The 18713-nt window shown below is 33.2% G+C and overlaps 1 protein-coding gene across 1 annotated transcript in view; it reads left to right on the top strand.

The window, feature by feature from the left end:
- LOC129216770 (uncharacterized) overlaps positions 1-18713 on the top strand; it is a 382782-nt gene that overhangs the window by 326032 nt on the left and 38037 nt on the right. The window contains exon 3 of the mRNA XM_054850986.1: positions 3155-3226. Coding sequence (XP_054706961.1) covers positions 3155-3226 — 72 coding nt within the window. The remainder of the gene's footprint in view (positions 1-3154; positions 3227-18713) is intronic.

Raw genomic sequence — 18713 nt, 5'->3', positions numbered from 1 at the left:
ACGTGGAGAAATGGTGCCATTCTTGTGACGCCTGTGCTGCTCGTAAAGGACCGAAGAAGAGAAGCAGAGGGAAGCTACATCTGTACAACGTTGGAGCTCCTTTCGAACGAATTGGGATCGACATCCAGGGTCCTCTACCAAGAACTGCTGATGGGAACAAATACGTTCTTGTTTCCATCGACTACTTCACCAAATGGCCGGAAGCATATCCCATTCCAGATCAAGAGGCTACCACCGTAGCAGAGACTCTAGTCAACATTGGATCTCGAGATACGGAACACCTTTACAGATTCATTCCGATCAAGGGAGGAATTTCATCTCTGCTGTGTTTAAGGGCCTATGTCAAATTCTCGGTATTGAGAAAACTAGGACAACACCACTACACCCACAATCGGACGGCATGGTGGAGAGATTCAACCGCACAATCCTGAATAATCTCTCACTTATGGTCTCCAGAAATCAACAGGATTGGGACAAGAAGCTACCTTTGTTCCTGCTGGCCTACCGCAGTGCTGTCCACGAGACTTCCGGATATGCCCCATCTCAGATACTCTTCGGACGAGAGCTAAGGCTATCTTGTGATCTCGTCTTCGGTCGTCCTCCGGATGCGCCTGCATCGCCTGAGGAGTACATCCAGGATCTCCAGGCCCGGTTGGAAGACGTTCATAACTTCGCACGAGAGCGAATCAACATCGCGGCGGAGAAGATGAAGACCCGATACGACACAAGGTCTACTGGACATAAATTCAACGAAGGCGACAAGGTTTGGTTATGGAATCCCATCCGACGGAAAGGTCTGTCACCCAAATTGCAGTCGCATTGGGATGGACCCTACAAAGTCCTTAACCGACTAAATGACGTCGTAGTGAGGATCCAAAAATCACCTAATGCAAAACCTAGGGTTGTACATTATGATCGGTTAGCCCCATACTATGGCCATAGTTCATGAGTATTACGTAAACAACCATGGTTGATAACATAAAAGTTGTAGATAATTTTTGCTTTTAATGTTTAGTAATATTTCTTGTTATTATTGTGTTTTCTGTATCTGTTAGTTATTAATTAATGTGTATATTTGTAAACTTGTGCTAGAAGTTTGGCACCCTTTCTGGGGATTGTACTGCCCGGGACGTGCAGTCCTTAGGAAGGGGGCAATGTTACAAATCCTGTAAATAGTAATTATTGTAGTAACGTAACCTGTAAATAGTTTCCCGTAATGAATATACAACCCCTTTTCATTCGGCTAAAGTATACGATCCCCTATTCTCTTTTCTTTTCATTGATAAAATTTGATAACGGTCTACGCATTTCGTGAAGAGGTAAGAATGTTGTGGAAAATTCTTCGATGTTTATAAAAGCGTCCTGCGTGATAAAGAGCTAGTTTCGATTGAGAATTCGAACTGAGAGTGTATTAGCTCTGTTTATTGCGAGGCATTTCGCTGTGTTGTTTTCGTATTTGGAAGTAAATACGTGTGTAAACGTTGAGTTTATGGTGTTGAGTGATATTGGTTTAATTGCTGATGATTAATTTAGCAGTTGTTGACGCTCTTTCCTGTACATAGTGTAAATAAATTTCCTGTATTTTTAATCAAGAACTGTGTCATCCTTTCGAGAAAGTTGGAAGCCGCACCGAATCCGTTACAATAATTTAAAATATAGTATTTTATTATCCAAGAAGTTTTCTTTGCAACAGAGAGGATACAAGAATTGCAATAAAATTTAAACCGTCCAATTCTTGCAAAATGAACATAGAATCTTAATAGTCAGAAAATAACTTGACGTAAAATTAGGTTAGCCATTATTGTTCCTTAAAAACACAAAACAGCGTTGTTTCAATTGAAAATTTTCTGACTTGAAGTTCTCAATTCTAAAAATACAGACAAAGTAATAATATCAATGCAAAAAGATGTGATAAGCGGGAAGCTTTTCAAAGTGAAGTGGTTACTTGGTGAGCAAAAAGCTTCCTGCCGAACAAGGTAAACAATTTAAAAGATCTATCCATATTTCTGAGGAGTTGAAGGTGGGAGCAGGTTCTAATGGAAGTAGCTGTGATGAAAAAGGAGAAGAGGGAGGACGATAGTTTGGCAGATACTTGGCGGGCAAACTAGATATCATAACTTTTTATGGCTGAGGGTTTTCGGGTTTTGTATGCAGGTTTTCTTTTTTGTGCGGAAAAGTTAAAGGTTTTCTTGGCGAGGAAATGTTTACAACAGGGTTGTTTTTGATGAGATACGATTTTACCGTTAGTAGTCGAGTAATACTATAATATTTCTGTGACTTTTACAAATATTTTCGTGCAAAAATTTGTTAGTAGAACTAATTTTGCGTGAAATTATAATTACTTTTACGTTATTAAAGCTTCATTAGTTCTGAAGGAATGAAATATTTTCGTCAATATTGCAATTTTAAAGAAATAAGTCGCTAGAACACAACATTAAATATTTCTGACAGTTAATTTAGGCTTTAAGCAAGACAATGTTTTTGATAGTTAAGAAATATGGGTCTGTGGTAAAGTTAAAAGGTACAGGAAACTTACTACATACAGATTCGCATATCAAGGACTTGAATGAGGAATTAACTCAAAAAATACAAACTGTATGAAAAGGAAAAAACGCACTTAACGGCACACGCACGAAAAATTGCGTGATATACGAGCTCATTCATCTTTGTAATAACGTCGATGTATGTGCGTATATACATATATACTCTTCTAAATGAAGAAAAAATTACAGGAACTCCAATCAAGGAACTGATTGAAAGCCGATTTCAATGAAGGTACTTTTGAAATACAATCTCAATCAAGGAATATTTGAAAGACTATCTCATTCAAGGTATATTTGAAAGTCAATATCAATCATGGTACATTTAAAATATTATTTCAACTAATTCGCTTATTCCAAGCACAGATGTTAAAAAAATTTTATGAATTAATAAATGATAAACCGAATAAAAAACAGCTGTCTTGAAATTAAGGGGGGAAAACGTCAAGTAGAGGGAACTAGATGTACCAATCTCATCAAAACTTCAAGATTAAAAAATATCCATTTTCTATTACATTTCCAATTTTAAAAAAAGCAGCGAGCATAATCTCATTCCACAAAAATAAATTTCATATTCTTCAGTATTTCATCCCAAATTATTAATGTCTTTTCAGAAATCTTGCAAGAATGGGAAAGTCACCACCTGCCGAGCTCTGCGAGTCAATCCAGGGAAGATTCCTTAGGAGGTAAGTATTGAAAATTTTGTATTACATCATATTCACTCAGAATTGATTTATAAGGAGCTGTAGCATCGCAGTGTTTTAATAAATCAAGAGCTTTTCGTGATAACGCGTGTTTTGATTGACTCGGGAAGTGATTTTGAAAGTACTGCGCTATGTCATATTTACTTCACTTTATTGAGACAGATGGAACAAGTAGATTGATAACGAGTGTGTTAGGTTGATCAGTAGTTAAAGGTGAAAAATAGAACCAGAAAATCCTGTTGATTTATACAGTGTAAGAAATTAACGCTTCGTGCTCGTTAATGGGGACTGGAGCACGTTAAATCTGTTGTATTCATAAAGTCCTCCCCGTTCCCATTCAGAATCAGTACCTATGGAGGGGCTGGATTAGGGTGGTTCAAAAAAACTTTTTCAGCTAGAGTCCAGGACACCCCTTATTTTTTTATACTTACTAATAGTATTATGCTGTAAAAGTTTTAGCTTCTTACTCAAAGTTTAAGAGGGTGCTCAATGACCCCTTAACTTAGCATTAGCCGTAGCATATAAAATGCCACAAATTTAGAAACATTTAATTTCCCCAGATGTATTTTTGCAAATAAATATTTTATTGCAATGTATATGCATATTTCGTGTATATTATAATATGTAGCATTGTTTTTTTTTTTTTTTTTTTTTTTTTTTTTTTTTTTGGATCAATGTATTTTTTAACCCCTTCTCCCCATACTTATGAAGTTTGGGGGAGGGGGTTGAGCACCTTTTTTGAGTTGAAGTAGGAAGCTAAAATTCTTCCAGTATATTGCTATCCACAAGTCTAAAAATGTTGAGGCGTGTCCCGTTATCCAGGAGAAACTTCTTTTTTTTTACGTGTATTTTTGAAACACCCTACGCTGGATGAGGGTTTGTTCAGCTTCTGGTTTGGATCAAAAAACAGAGCTGTCTTCAAGGCATCATTCAGTCGGTTAACCCACTTGTAGGTACACGGGACCTTGGAGTGTAAAAGGTCAATAAATTGAGATTGAAAAATGGAGGTAAAAATACAAAGGATAACTATTGCTATTTGCATCGGCGAAACATACATCGCGGACATTTCTCTATATGAGGTTACAATTGAATTCTGAAAGGGAGTAATCATTTCACATTAATTCCCGAAATACACATATCCTACCTTAAACCCTTTTCCGCACAACACTCGGAAGGTTCCTAACGAAAGAAAAATTACACTCGAAATCTCTTAAGTAAAAGATACCACACACACACACACACACACACACAAAAGAAAAAAAATACAAAACTCGTTTCCCCCTAATGCGAAAGAATTTTTACGGACTACTAGCTCCCGAAAAGTCTATTCTGTAATTTCTTCAATACGTTGTGTTGATGCTCTTCTCTTAAAAGAATAGTTTTTTCACAAGCAATTCTTTGTCCTGAAACGAAAAGTAATATTGCACGTTTGGAAGTAAAAAAAAAAACAATTCAACCGGTATCTTCACACCTTTTTTCTCAAATTCTTTGTAAGCAACGTGTAATTCGGGTAGCTCGTTTTTAACTTCCAGAAATATTTCTAAAGACAGTATGTTTTTATTATGTTCCTAAAAATTGGAAATCATTTTTCAAGTGTTCGGTTACTGTTTTCTCGAGAAATTTTAATAATAGAAATGGCTTACAGAAAGAGAGTGACGGAGAAGAGAGTGAACACTTTGAAGAAAGAGTGAAATAGTTTTTTTTTTATAAAAGTTTTCTCTCTTTCCTTTTATTTACTATTGAAGTAAAAACTGTTCCAATGTTTCATGTAGCCAAAAAGTTATTCTCACACTGTGAAAAATGTCGAGGAATATTTGAGCTAGTTTTTATACCTTTAAAATGATGGGAAAAGGTGAACATTACTGTAAAAAATGAGATTTTTGTTTTTTCAAAAAAAAAAAAAAAAAGCAGCGTTTGAAAATGTAACTTACAATATGTTTTTATAGAAGTAGTGAGTGTCAAACATTTTTATAAATCTATAACGGATATTTTCTGAAATAAAAATTGTCAAGTGACTTTTATATCTGCACATGTTTGAGCTAGCCTCAAAAACCGCATTTAAAGTAAAAACTTTATATTTAAATAGAATCAAACTTTATTTCTTAAGTTCATGCCTGATGTAAAAAAAGGTAGAAAGGTAGAAAAAATTGTAAAAGGTTTTATATACGGATGACACATGAAGTTACACTGAAAAGTAAGTTAGATTATCAACTCTGCATCTTATGAAAATTTATAGAAGACTAATGTAAAAGTGTTTCAAAACATGTAACATGTTTCCAAGCTAAACTATACTAAAAGTAATTGAAAGCATAAAAAAGAGAAAAACTCGAGAGATTTATTCCGAAGAACTAACTTTGAGACTTTTGTAAAATTACTGAAAAAAAAGGTGGAGATTTTGAAAACTATGTGAAGCCTCTTAAATTTGCTTTTCTCACAGAATAACAAAAATTTTAAAACATGTGTTTGTTTTTATGTGTTTGGAAAAGCGTTCCTTGTAACCTTGTAAGAATGTAAATATTCGTGGAACCAAGTTAAGAAATTCGTAAGTTGAAACAGTAAATAAGCCTGACTTATTCGTGGTTTCAATGAAAAAAAGACTCCCAGCAGTTTTGTCACTAGAAGCGAGTTTTTCGTATTCAAAATGAAGGAAAAGTGATGTGCTGAGCTTACGTATTGCAATGCTGTTGCCTTAAATGTGCAGTGATTGATGTAAACTTTATTTATTTATTTACTCATTAATTTTATTTTATTAAAATTAATGAAACAAATAACTTCGTTTAGTTTTTAGTTTAGTTTTCCGTTTAGTTTCGTTTTTAGTTTAACTTAGTTTAGTTTTTAGTTTAGTTTAATTTCCTTTTCAGTTTACTTTAGTTTTTAGTTTAGTTTTCAATTTAGTTCCGTTTTTAGTTCAGTTTTCAATTTAGTTCCATTTTCAATTTAGTTTCGTTTTCAGTTTAGTTTAGTTTTGGTTTGGTACAGATGTTATACGGTACATCATCCCCGAATCTCCGCAAATCATCAACGCAGGCACGGCGCAGAATTCATTTGTGTTACGGCATGGATGGTGCTCTACCAATGTTTATGATTTTTAGTACTTTAACTTACCTATGTATAACAAACCCATAACCTACTATAATGTTGAAAATAAAGGAGGGGGCATGTCCACTTTCGGACCACTCTTTACGTATAGATTAGTGCTGAAAACTATTGTGTTAAAGGCCTCAACTGGAAAAAGGATGGGAATTAAAACAAAGAAAGTATCTTAACATAAGAGGAAACATATGAACTTTTTTTAAATGTTTAGTTTGAGTCAAGTTACCCACAAAATTGAGCTCGTTGAAACAGTTCTTTGAAATTTTAATTCTTAATCGATATGATTTACTTAATTTTGAAAGAAAACTTCTGTATCCCGCAACATCTGTATCCCTTAATCCTTAAATGCATCGTGTTGTCATTCGGCAACATACACAGTTTAGTCTTCTGTAATACTGTAAGAACAAACTGAAACTCGGTAGTTATAAATAACCAAGAAAATATTCACTGAAGAAGCTATTGGATCAATCTAAAACTAGTACCAATCTGATGGGGGGGAAAAACTCTTTTTTCGACATGTAGGTCGCGTTTGAAAATGCCTACTTCTTTCAATTCTGCAATGAATCAAGTCTTACTGCTAATTAAATAGTAAGGAATTATTATAATTTCAATGTTTGTGAGATTTGATGGTAAACTTTTTTTTCCCCCAGTTTAAGCCTAATGTTGCCAAGAGTTCGTTAAACCACGAGCCATACCTAAATTATACTATGATTTTTTTAAAGTATTTTTCTCACAATTTGAACAGGAGCAGAAGTTTAAAGCCAAAGAACATATTTTTAAGTGCTTTTATAAAAAAATATATGCATTTAAGGGTTACTTTTTTAAATTTATTGCGCTTGAAAATGCCTACTTCTTTTAATTCTGTACCGTATCAAGTCTTACTGCTAGTTAAATAGTAAGGAATGTTTACAATTTTTCTCAATGCCTTAGCCCTGGCTATAGGGCGGTAACTTACATTTAAAGGTTAGTTACATAGATATACCAAACATTTTTTCCCAACAAAGCAACTGAAACAGCATTAACGAAAAATGCCTATAATTATATCACCTTTCACCATAAAACAGTTTTATCGGGAAAATAAAATTCAAGACAAAAACAAAACTTCTTTTAAAATGCAAAAATAGATTCATTAATCTTCAAGCGTCCTTCCGTAAACGATTATTCAAAACATTTCAAAGCATTTTTTTTTTCTCACACAACTTACTTTGAAAAATTGAAACTGATTCCGAAACTTTGTGAAAATTTCAATTACCGCTAAAAGTTTTATTTGTTTCAAGTGAAACGGTAAAGTTTGATGAAAGCAAGTTCTGTGAAACTTTAGCTAAACTGCAAACATTGAGCTCATAGGAAACGAATTAAAAAGGCAGATAATTGAACGACTCAGCAAATAATCTACGCATGATGAAAGTTTGTTTTAATTTTGCTGCGTTTTTTCAGCGAATTATCTTTAGAAATAGTTAATGTAAATGAATTTTGTTTATAGTTGGAGTTCGATTCTGTGCAAGCTTATTTATTTTTTCAATTTTATTGCTCTTTCTCCTGTTCCCGGTGTGAGTTTTTAGTGCTTTTGTTTCAAATGCAAAGTTCAAAAATAAAGTGTAGGGGGAAAAAAAAGACTTTTTCAGTTGCATAGTTTTGAAAAAAAATTTCATAAAAGGCATTGCTTAAGATTGCTCGTCCGTTTGGAACGAATTTCCATAAAACTTTTACTGGGGAAATGTTCCTTTGGAAGAAAAAGCGTCTATAGATTGAAAAATAGCTTTAAAGAATTTTTCCCCCAAAGCAAAGGATTTTCCCTTTTTTTTCTTTTTTTCCGAAATCATATTCTTTTTTTTATTTTCTAAACTTTATTTGCTCCAAAACTAATCGCTTTTTTTAAAGCCTGTTGCTAATTTGCTTGATTTAATAATTTGTATCATCTAATTATATTTTTGAAATGAATAAACGATTTTCGAAATATTCTATAAGCATCTTATAATGAAATTCGATAACTAATTTTTTAGAAAGGTTTTATCAAGTATAGAATCGGGAAATCGAAATCAGACTGCAGTATTTTTTTCACCTAAATTCGTAAATTAAAAGAAATCGATTATCGCTGTGTCTACTATCACTGCGTCATTTGTTCTTTCATTTAAGACTTACGTATAAAGCTTTAATCTGCCATGGGCTGGGAAACGGTTTTATCTGTAGAAAAAAATATTTGAAGATGTCTGAAGAAACGCATTTTGGATTCAACACTAACAATAGGCAAATTTTGGAAATAACCGTTTTTATTTTCTTTTATTTACTAGAAAGTTGCCCGTCAAGGTATGATGGGTGAAAACGGCTTCTACATTTGAACGAAGCCATTGCCTGTTTGGTGATATTTTGATAGTTGGAATTGTAACCCTAAAACTCCAGCAGATAATGTTCATTGTTGACCATTTTTTCGTTTCTTCATTCCCCTGAAGTGACACAGTCTTACCAGTAAAACAGTTCAGTTACCGGATCGAGTTCAGCCTTGTCACGATAAAGCCTTTCTCTGCATGTTAAGCACTACCAATACATATTATCATGCCGTGGCGCGAGTTTCATTGTTAAAACACGCGGGTTACTCGATCATCGGATATTATATATGAGAGGATTTATTTATTTTTCTTTTTTTAGCGGAAACCAAATAAGCGCGCTCGTGCAGTTGATGACAAAAATGCAAAAATCAATGAAGAATGTAAAATTTGCAGTTATTGCCTTTTACTTGCCCACGGCAGAATTAATACTGCCAACAAAGGGGTAAAAGTACCGCAATGGAGCCCCTTTTGTTTTTATCACCTTCAAATGACATGATTAAGAAAAAAATATAAATTAAAAGAATAATTAAATTCAGTATTCAGGGATTAGGATCATATCAGTTTTAAGGCTTTAAAACGACTTTAGCTAAGAAGTTTAATTTTGAAAAGATTCTTCAACACGAGAAGCCGCTTATTAGAGATTACAGTGGCCGCCGCTTATATGAATCACGTTTTCTCTAAACAGTTTTGATTCCATAATGCGGCTGATTCAAAAAGCGGCTGATTCAATAAAGCATTGTTTTATTCTGTTTTGACATTTTGATTCAATAAACCACTGATTCAATTACCCGCCGTCCACTGTACCACAAAAATAACATTAGAAAATAAGCGTTTGCGTTTCATAAATCAGCTATATGCACACTTTAAACAAATAATACTTTTTTCTTTCAATTACCAGCGATTCTTTAGAGTCTATGAAAGGCATTTTAGACCTCAAACAAGCTGTTCTCCCCCTGATCATTTGATAATAACCTTGAGCAGGATTTTCATCTTCACTTTCACTTACAAATTCTTTCCTTTCCAAAGAAAAAGAAACTTTCCTAACCCCACGCATAACGGGGGGAGGGGGGGTTCCGATTTTTGCGGCAAAAAAAAAAGTCTGAAACAACGAAACTAAGTGGACCATTGCAAATAGCATTTTGAGAATAATCCGTTCCAAGTGCAAAGCTCAGAGAAGAGATACTGGTCAATTGCGGGAGTTTATGTAAACTGCCGCTTTCGAAAATCCCTACCCCTGGTAATAAGCCGGATCATTGAATTTCCTAAAAAAACGTGCCCATGTTCAAATATATAAATCATCAAAATCCAAACGGTAAACCATTTACTTGCCGACACGTGTATCGGAGTTACTATAAGTTAATTTCCTTATAAAAAATGCAAAAAAGGTTGAATTTATGAGACAAAACATTCAGGGTTGTAAAGTCAGACAAAACAACGTTAGAAGAAGCACAAATTTGTAAATTACAGCAGACACGTGTTTCGGCGTTACAGGGAACACCTTTTTCAATGCAAAAAATAATGAGCTTATGGATGAAAAGACATCCGACAAAAGCCAAGAGCAGATAAGCATGCAGCTTAAAAGATAAAAACAGCGGATTAGCCAAACACCAATGGCAAAGTTATAAACCGATCAGGAACCAATAGGAATGCAAGCAAAGGCCAAGAGCTTTCTCTTAGGTACGAACCCAGAAAGAAAGAATTCAATTGGACAAAGATTAAGCCGAAGCTTAAACAAAAAGAAAAGAAATTGTCAGTAACCGTGAACCGCAAGAAAGGAAAAGCTGGATGGAAAACCATGAAATAAAATAAACAGAAACAAAAAATATTCGAAAAAAGGAAAAATAAAGATAAATAGAAGAAAATTGGGGGGGGGGGTGTCAATCAAGACAAAAAGGTAAAAATAAACAAAGGAAGATCGATAAAAATGAATGGAGAAAAAAAAAGGGTGGGGGGATGGGGAAAGGACAGTATTAAAGATATGGGAGCCAAATGTTAGAAAAATATGGAACTGCACTAAGATCGTTAACTAAGTTAGAACTGTTCCTCAAAATATGAAAGGATTCCCAAAAGTCAAGATCTGATGAATTGGGGCATTTTTGGATAATCTGATAAGAAGTTAAGTCAAAAGAGTGATTCGAATCCCAACAGTGTTGAGCAATACTAGACTTATTTAATTGTTGTTTTTTCACATAATTTTGATGCTCTTTCAAGCGAATTTTTAAAGCACGCCGAGTCTGTCCAATATAGGCAAGTTTACAACTACAATTAATTCTATAAATTCCACAACAATTAAGAGGGTGAAAAGGATCTTTAAGAGAAGAGAATGAAAGTTTATTAATAGGAGAGAACACCACCTGGAATTGGAAACGTTTTAGAATCTTAGCAACCTGATACCTTACAGATAGAAAGAATGGCAAAACAACCAAATTCTTTCTGATGAAGGTTCGGTTAAGAACATTAGTTTGGGATTTATTTGAAAGTTTTTTATAAATGGAATCAATCAAAGTTGGCGGATAGTCTCTATCAATTGCCACAGCTTTAATATAATTAAGTTCCACTTTGAGAAGTTCCGACGAAGAACAAATATTAATTGCGCGATAAACAAAAGAATTGAAAGCAGAATATTTTTGATTTGGAGGATGAGACGATAGTCTATGAGGAGGTAAAGAAACAGGAAACTTTTCATCCATAAGCTCATTATTTTTTGCATTGAAAAAGGCGTTCCCTGTAACGCCGAAACACGTGTCTGCTGTAATTTACAAATTTGTGCTTCTTCTAACGTTGTTTTGTCTTACTTTACTGTTCAGCGCAAAGGTATTTATTTATCTTATCTTATTCAGGGTTGTATTTGCTATTCAGAAACTAACTTTTTACTTCCTTTTACAAAAAAGGAAGTATTGTATTTGCAAAAAAAAATTTAACTCAAAAATCGACCTTAATTTCCATTTTGCTCACCCCCGAATAAATAATGAGTTTTTTTTTTTTTTTTGCAACCCGACCACACGTGCATATATACCTAAGAACGTATAAACGCCCAAAATATCCATTTTGACTATTCCCGAGTTATTTATTACGAGTTTTCTCGCGACGTCTGTATGTACGTATGTAAGTACGTATGTGCGTATGTATGTCGCATAACTCAAGAACGGTATGTCCTAGAAAGTTGAAATTTAGTACGTAGACTCCTAGTGAGCTCTAGCTGTGCACCTCTTCTTTTGGTTGCATTCGGGTATTTCTAAAGGGGTTTTTTGCATCTTTTTGTGGAGAAATCGTTGTTAATTTCGATGCATACTCAAGTGGTGTTATAACTTGGTGGATACTTGGCGATATCTCGCCAGTCTTTCGGTCGCCACGTTTTATCGCCAACTTGGCGACAAATATGGCATTTTTTTTTCTTAATCTGGTTTCAATTTGGCCACTGTTGGTGATATTTAGAGAGTTAACTATTGAATCGCATTAAAATTGCAATAATGGGGAAATGATATTAAATTGGTGTAAAATGAAGCCATGTGATGCACACATCAGCCCGTTTTACATTGAGATAACGGCTTTTATGCAATCATTGTAAAATTTTGAGGATTGTTTTCGTCAGTTATATTTTCAGCGCAATGGTATTGATTTATTTTTTTCATCATTATTTAATTTAGCAAAATGTGGTATATCGAGTACGAAACAAAATCAGATTATATCCAATGGAATGAAAATGGCGTCCACGAAGACAAATGTAGATGAATTAATCCTCAGAATTCTAAATTCATTATTCTTAGAAGATTACAACTCAAAGTAAAAAAAAGGAAAAGATAGTTATCTCTAAAATTTTTAGAATGCTCATTACAGCCGAAATGAACATAAGAAACTCCTATTTTAATTGCATCCTTCAAAGATTTTTTTTTCTTTTCTTTTTAATAGCACCGCACTAACGTGGATGTGAAACGCAATTTTCTCTTCGCTTGTGCAAACACGATTACGACCCGGTATTTATTTAAGAAGTTAATTAAGGGAGGCTTCCCATTTCATTAAGCATTTAATCCGTAATGAGAAAAATCTGAATTAGTGCTTCATTTCTGTTTTGTTTGGCCCAATGGTAATTTTCAATGGTTCAAATAATTGGCTTTGATCACGGAAGGTGCTGTTTTCTTTTTAGAAGTGACTGTAAGAATGAAAGTTTGTCGTTTCTCTATCTCTCCATATGACGCCATCTCTCCATACTTATCTCTCTCTCTCTCTCTGATCACGTCACTACGCCTGTCCGCAGCACTCCCGGGTTGTCTCTTTGCCTGGAGTTTAGATTGAATTAACAATGATCAGCATGGTACAAAATTTCTGCTTTTGCATAAAACAACACTGTGCCATCTATCTCTCCCCTTCTATCCCTTGCTTTCTCTTTCTTTTTTTCTGAAACCTCGTCTCTGTGTTTTCCCACACAGCTCCTCTCAAATGTCTGTCTGTCTGTTGTTCAGACTGGTACCATTGAACTAAAAATGTTCAGCAGGAAACAAAATTTCGCTGTTTCTGTCAACATTACTATCTGCCTTAATCTCAACCCCTCCCTCTCTCTTTCTCCCTGTCTCTCTCTAGAAACGTATACATAGAATGTGCATATTTATTGCAAAAATAATGAACAAGAAGCTGGTCCAAAACTAAACGAGCCTATTTTCTCATGTGCCAACATCGAGTTTGCTGAACTTAACTTACTCCCTCTTTTAGCAAAATTTTAAGTTATTTCAAACAAGATTTTTTTAATAGCTGACGTACTTAATATCGAAAATGTAAATCAACTTTAATTTTAAAAAAGAGAGACTTATAACCTATAACTTAAACAATATAAAAGTCATTCTCTCAACTTCCAACGAAACTCATGTGTTATAAACACTAATAACTGCATTTCATTTCATGCACAAAAAATAAATAAATAAATAAATATTGGCCACTTTTAACCATAATTAATTTTGGTTAAGGATCCGTTTTGTTGGACCAATTAGAGACCACTTCTTAACGCGTCTCCTATTTCTAACACACCCACCAGGACTCTTCTTCACAAATCAGTGATTTATTTCTTAACAAAATTAGTTACTTTTAGTCGTTAAAACTAATCTATGTGAGAGTGTTTGATAATTAATGGAACTCTCTAAAAGGCTTAATAAATGACTAAATCACTATTTATTTTATGTGCTCAATCATTATTTTTAGAAATTTTTCATTTTTTAAAGAAAACCCTATCGATGAGATAAGTACGCTTCATCGTTATCGCTTGAATTGATCGACATCATTATTCAAACCGTTCCCATTCAACAAGAAAATTTGCTTTATTTATTTGCACATTCATCATGGCCTCCTTTTCATGCTTTAAAAGTTAACTGCTTTGCATTTCGTACAGCGTCATACTCAGAGTCAATGTTTCTTCAGAAATAAGTCATTAAACTATTGAAAGCAAAACTTGCCCGTACGAGATATTTAGATAACAATAGTACTGTAAATCAGCGTTCGAAATAACAATAAATTAGCGTCGGGGCAGATAGATAAACCTTTAAGACAGTGAGAAAACTTTCAACCACAAGAATAGAGTCGTTTATCTTCTCGCTTCACTTCAAAGTCATTATTCAAAGCAATTCAGACGATTTTTTTGTGTCAGCGATTTATCTCACAAAATTGAAACTTTCTAATAGTTTTGTAACATTTTCAATTAACGGCGGGAGTTTCATTTCTTTCTTTATACCAGGCGATGAAAATGCAAATTCTAGGAAAAAGAAAAAATTTCAAACTTTAGTTAAAACAAATGCATACATTTACCCACAGATAGTGAATGAAGCAAAGGTTTATTGAACTAAGTTAATCATAATTTAGGCTTAGTAAAAGCGTTTTTTCCATTTTTGTACGTTTTAGTAATAGCCATTTCCTAAGTAGTTAAAATAAATTGACTTTTGTACTCCAAAAAAAAAAGTAATCGACTCTTTAATGAATATGATGTAGGCTTTTTTTCTTTGTCATAGCGTTCTCACGTTTATTAATATGAGAAAATATTTTTGTTTTGCTTCAAATGGTTTGGAATGTATTAAAAAATAAGTTCGACCCTTCATTTCATGAATTTAAAAAGCCCGCATAAAAGTATAGTATGAGGAAATTTTAAATAAAGGACAAAATTAAGTTTGTGAATACAGAAATTACCACATAGAGGCAAAGTATTGCTATAGTTGAATGGATGTATTTAAAGGGTGGGTTTTTAAGGATTAAATCCCCTCCGAAAATTTTCGAAACTATTCCAAATTATGCTTTTTATTTATTAATTTATTTTTTTCCTGAAAAACTTATTTTTTCCGATTTATGATTTAGTTATTTCTCCAATTTCTTTTAAAAACGAAATTGTTACTATTGACGAGTTGCACTAACTCAATGTTTTAACTCCAGTACTTATAATAGTTATTGGAAAAATAACTTATTTCAAAACAATCAAGTATTTTCTTTTAGATTTTTATTTACGTAGTGTAACATTCAGATTTTTTTTCTTCACTTTAATATTTTAATACACGCTTTACCTATTACATTTGCTGAAATCAGATTTTTTTGATAATTTAAATTTCATGAGAAATGTATTGGTAAACCCTCCCCGAAACAAAAGTCTGGTAACGGCCCTGATTTGTATAAGAAACATACACACACATATACACATCACACACACACACAAGCATCCGTTTTTTATATAAAGAAACTTATAGTTGGCAATATGTGTCAAAACCAATCGAGTTTTTTCCTTCATGAACGCCATTTTCAGTGTCCGATGTTAGTACCACCAACATGCCTTTATCGACACTGCATAGATCTTCAGACTTTTTTAACACGGATACCTATCCTCATCTATAGAACAGTTCAGAACAATTCTGAGAACACCTTTCCGAACACTTTGGTTCAACACATTTTCATAAATAAGTTTGGGAATACATTTGAGAACACTTTTTTAACAGTGGCACATGTCTTTTCCTTTAGAATTTTTTGTAGCACACTTTTTGGAGCACTTTTGCTAACATTCCTTTGAATACGCCGTTAGTTTTTCATGCTGATTTAACGGAAATTTTACTGGGCACAGAGGCAGTCTTCGACCAGAGAGGTCCGTTCTTTTTAACAGCATTGATGATAGCTCAAAATTAAATTTATCAGATATCCTTTGCGTGACACATTTCAGTACATTTCCTTCTTACGGAACACATTTTAGCAGGATTAGTTTAACTGGACTACTTTTTCTGAATTAAAGTGTTTTCAATGAGTGCTTGTAATTTGCGGAATAGTGGCATGCTAATAGGAGAAAAACTTATTGAGATGAGGATCAAAATAAACTATATATATATATATATATATATATATATATATATATATATATATATATATATATATATATATATATCAGTGGCGTACTTAGCATGGGAGACACCCGGGGCGGTAATTTATGGTGTCGCCCCCACCTCCCAACACAAATGCAAAAAAAAGAATTGTAAACATGAAAACCTGAAATTCAAGCAGTTTTCAGAAACAACTACATTTGTATTATAACGAAATTTCAAGTGGGCTAATGTACGAAAAACAAATAAAAGTGGAGTGTCCGGAGGTTTATCCTCCGGAAAATTTTCAAATTTGTATTAAAAAGCATTATTATAAAAAATTTGTTTTAGCTTCATATTTTTCAAAAACTTGCAATTCCACTTAGGGTGACACCTGGGACGGAACGTCCCCCCCCCCCCGTAGTAACATCACTGTGTGTATATATATATATATATATATATATATATATATATATATATATATATATATATATATATATATATATATATATATATATATATATATATATACCCCTTAACTTTGCAAGACTTGATAAACGCCCTGTAGCTCTGATGAGTCACTTTCCTAAAGTCCTAAGGCTTCCTCAATCACATAATTACTTTTTTGTTTTTTTTAATCATCTGAAGACAATTGGTTGAAAAGCTCTTAGAATCTTTATTCAAACAGAAATAAACGTAAGAGATTGGGGGGTTTCAATTATGCAGTTAAATGAAACCTTTACTTTCTCTGCTTTAACGACCATAGAAATTGCGTAATCGAAAAATTTAATTTTCCTTTTACCCGAACAAACACAATTGCTGACCGGCATTTATCCACTTGATAAGTTAAATTGAAGTTGAGCATTGCATTTTATGGAACAATTTAAAAAAAAATGAAGTAGTCTGATTCACGACTATGTTCTTTTCTTTAATTCGATTTAAAATAAATCATACTTGAAAATGATTTCATTAAGAGATGTTTTGATTTTGAAGAGAAAATGTTGCGCGATTATTCTGAAGAGTTACATTTGGGCAAAAAAGTTTTTCTTCAAAGAAGCAAAGTTAATTAACTTCCTTTGTTGCTGTCGTTGCCATCAGAGTAAACCGGATTTCATTTTTCATCTCTTTTGAGTTGTGTTCATTAATTTTCTTGCATAACTTAATTCATTAGTTATTGTAATTTTGAAGTCAGGATTATGAGTTGCTATTACTAGTGATGCCAAACATTTTTTTCTTTTACCCAAAGGCCGCACTTCATATTAATGTGACATTAACGAACCAGAACACATATAAAAATTTGAATATATTTATGAGGTTCGTTTATTGAGATTATATTTATAATATAGTCGTCAAGCTAAAATGAATAATACTTCTGATGCAAAATTAAAAATTAAAATAGTTAACCAAGTATAACGTTAGAATGTCATGATCTTATCAATACAATTGGACAAATGAGAATATGGTATTTATATATTTGTTTGTTTATTTTTATTTGCTTTCATGTACTTGTGTCATTCATTTTTGTTTGATTTCATTATTTATTCATTTTTACATATGAGGCAGTGAGAAGCAAATGGATGTTAGTGGATATTTTCAAGTTTCGAGTAAAACGATTAAAAATATAATGTTCTATAGGTAGGCTTTTATTGATCTTTTTTCCTAAATCATGCTACCTACAGCAGCACCTACCAGGGCTACTAGGCTACTAGCACCATCTCTTGCCCCAAGACAGAGCAGGGGTTCACCTAAAATTTGTCTTGTTATCTCCAAATTTTAAATTTTGCCACTTACACCCTTTGCTTCTCACTGCCTCATATAATGCAGAAACTCAGCAGGAACCAGTTCTACTGAAATTTACTTCATAAATTTATTAATTCTTCCCAACAACTATTATTTTAAAATGCTTCAATTAGCTTCACAGAGAATATGTCATAGTTCAATTACTTGCTCGTAATTTCAAAAAAAAAAAAAAAATCGTTGTTAAAAGCAAAAAAATATCTGCAAGCAAAATGTAATAACAGCCATTTTCACTAAATTAAGCCTGAATTTAATCCTAAACGGGAACGAAACATGGTTAATGTAAAATATATTCATATTTACTTATTTGGTCGAAAAATCCTTAACAGAAAAAATACGTGAGAAAAGCCAAACTGCCGTTAACACTTTCAGTAAAATCAAAGAAGAAATAATACAATTAAGACACAGCGGCTGCCTGTCAGCGAACTAATCCTATTTTTCTTCTCTGCATTAGAACGTTAACGTCTGTGGTCCTCCTTGTTAAGCTCAGACGATCTAACAACGTTTACAGCTTTCAGCACAATAACGTTAACTGAAATAAGGCTTAATAATTATTAATGGCCCAAAAAAGCGACCTAGTTGTTATAGAATCAAGTTACTCACAACGCTTCAAAATTACCATTTGTTTAAGAATCTTAATTGACATCAAAAGTGAACACAACTATTGCAATCAGTTAAAACAAAGGAAAAGCTTGTTCATAATAGCAGACATAGGGGTTTTTTTTTTTTTTTTCAAGCTCTATAGTTAGTGATAATAGTATTGCATTCTGTGTGGAAGGTCTTCCGTTTTTCTCTTTTTAATGATTTGTAAAGTCTGAAACGCATCGTAAAGATTTCACTTAACTTAATTAAAATTTGTGTTATTTTAGTTCGATAAACTTGCTCAAATGCCTTTTGAAGAAACTAATTTCACTAAGATACGTCGTGGCTACTTTAGTGCAT

The sequence above is a fragment of the Uloborus diversus genome, chromosome 2, assembly GCF_026930045.1.
Source record: "Uloborus diversus isolate 005 chromosome 2, Udiv.v.3.1, whole genome shotgun sequence".
In the NCBI taxonomy this organism is placed as follows: Eukaryota; Metazoa; Arthropoda; class Arachnida; order Araneae; family Uloboridae; genus Uloborus; species Uloborus diversus.
Note: the sequence above shows the minus strand (reverse complement) of the source record. Positions and strands in the feature narration are given on the sequence as shown.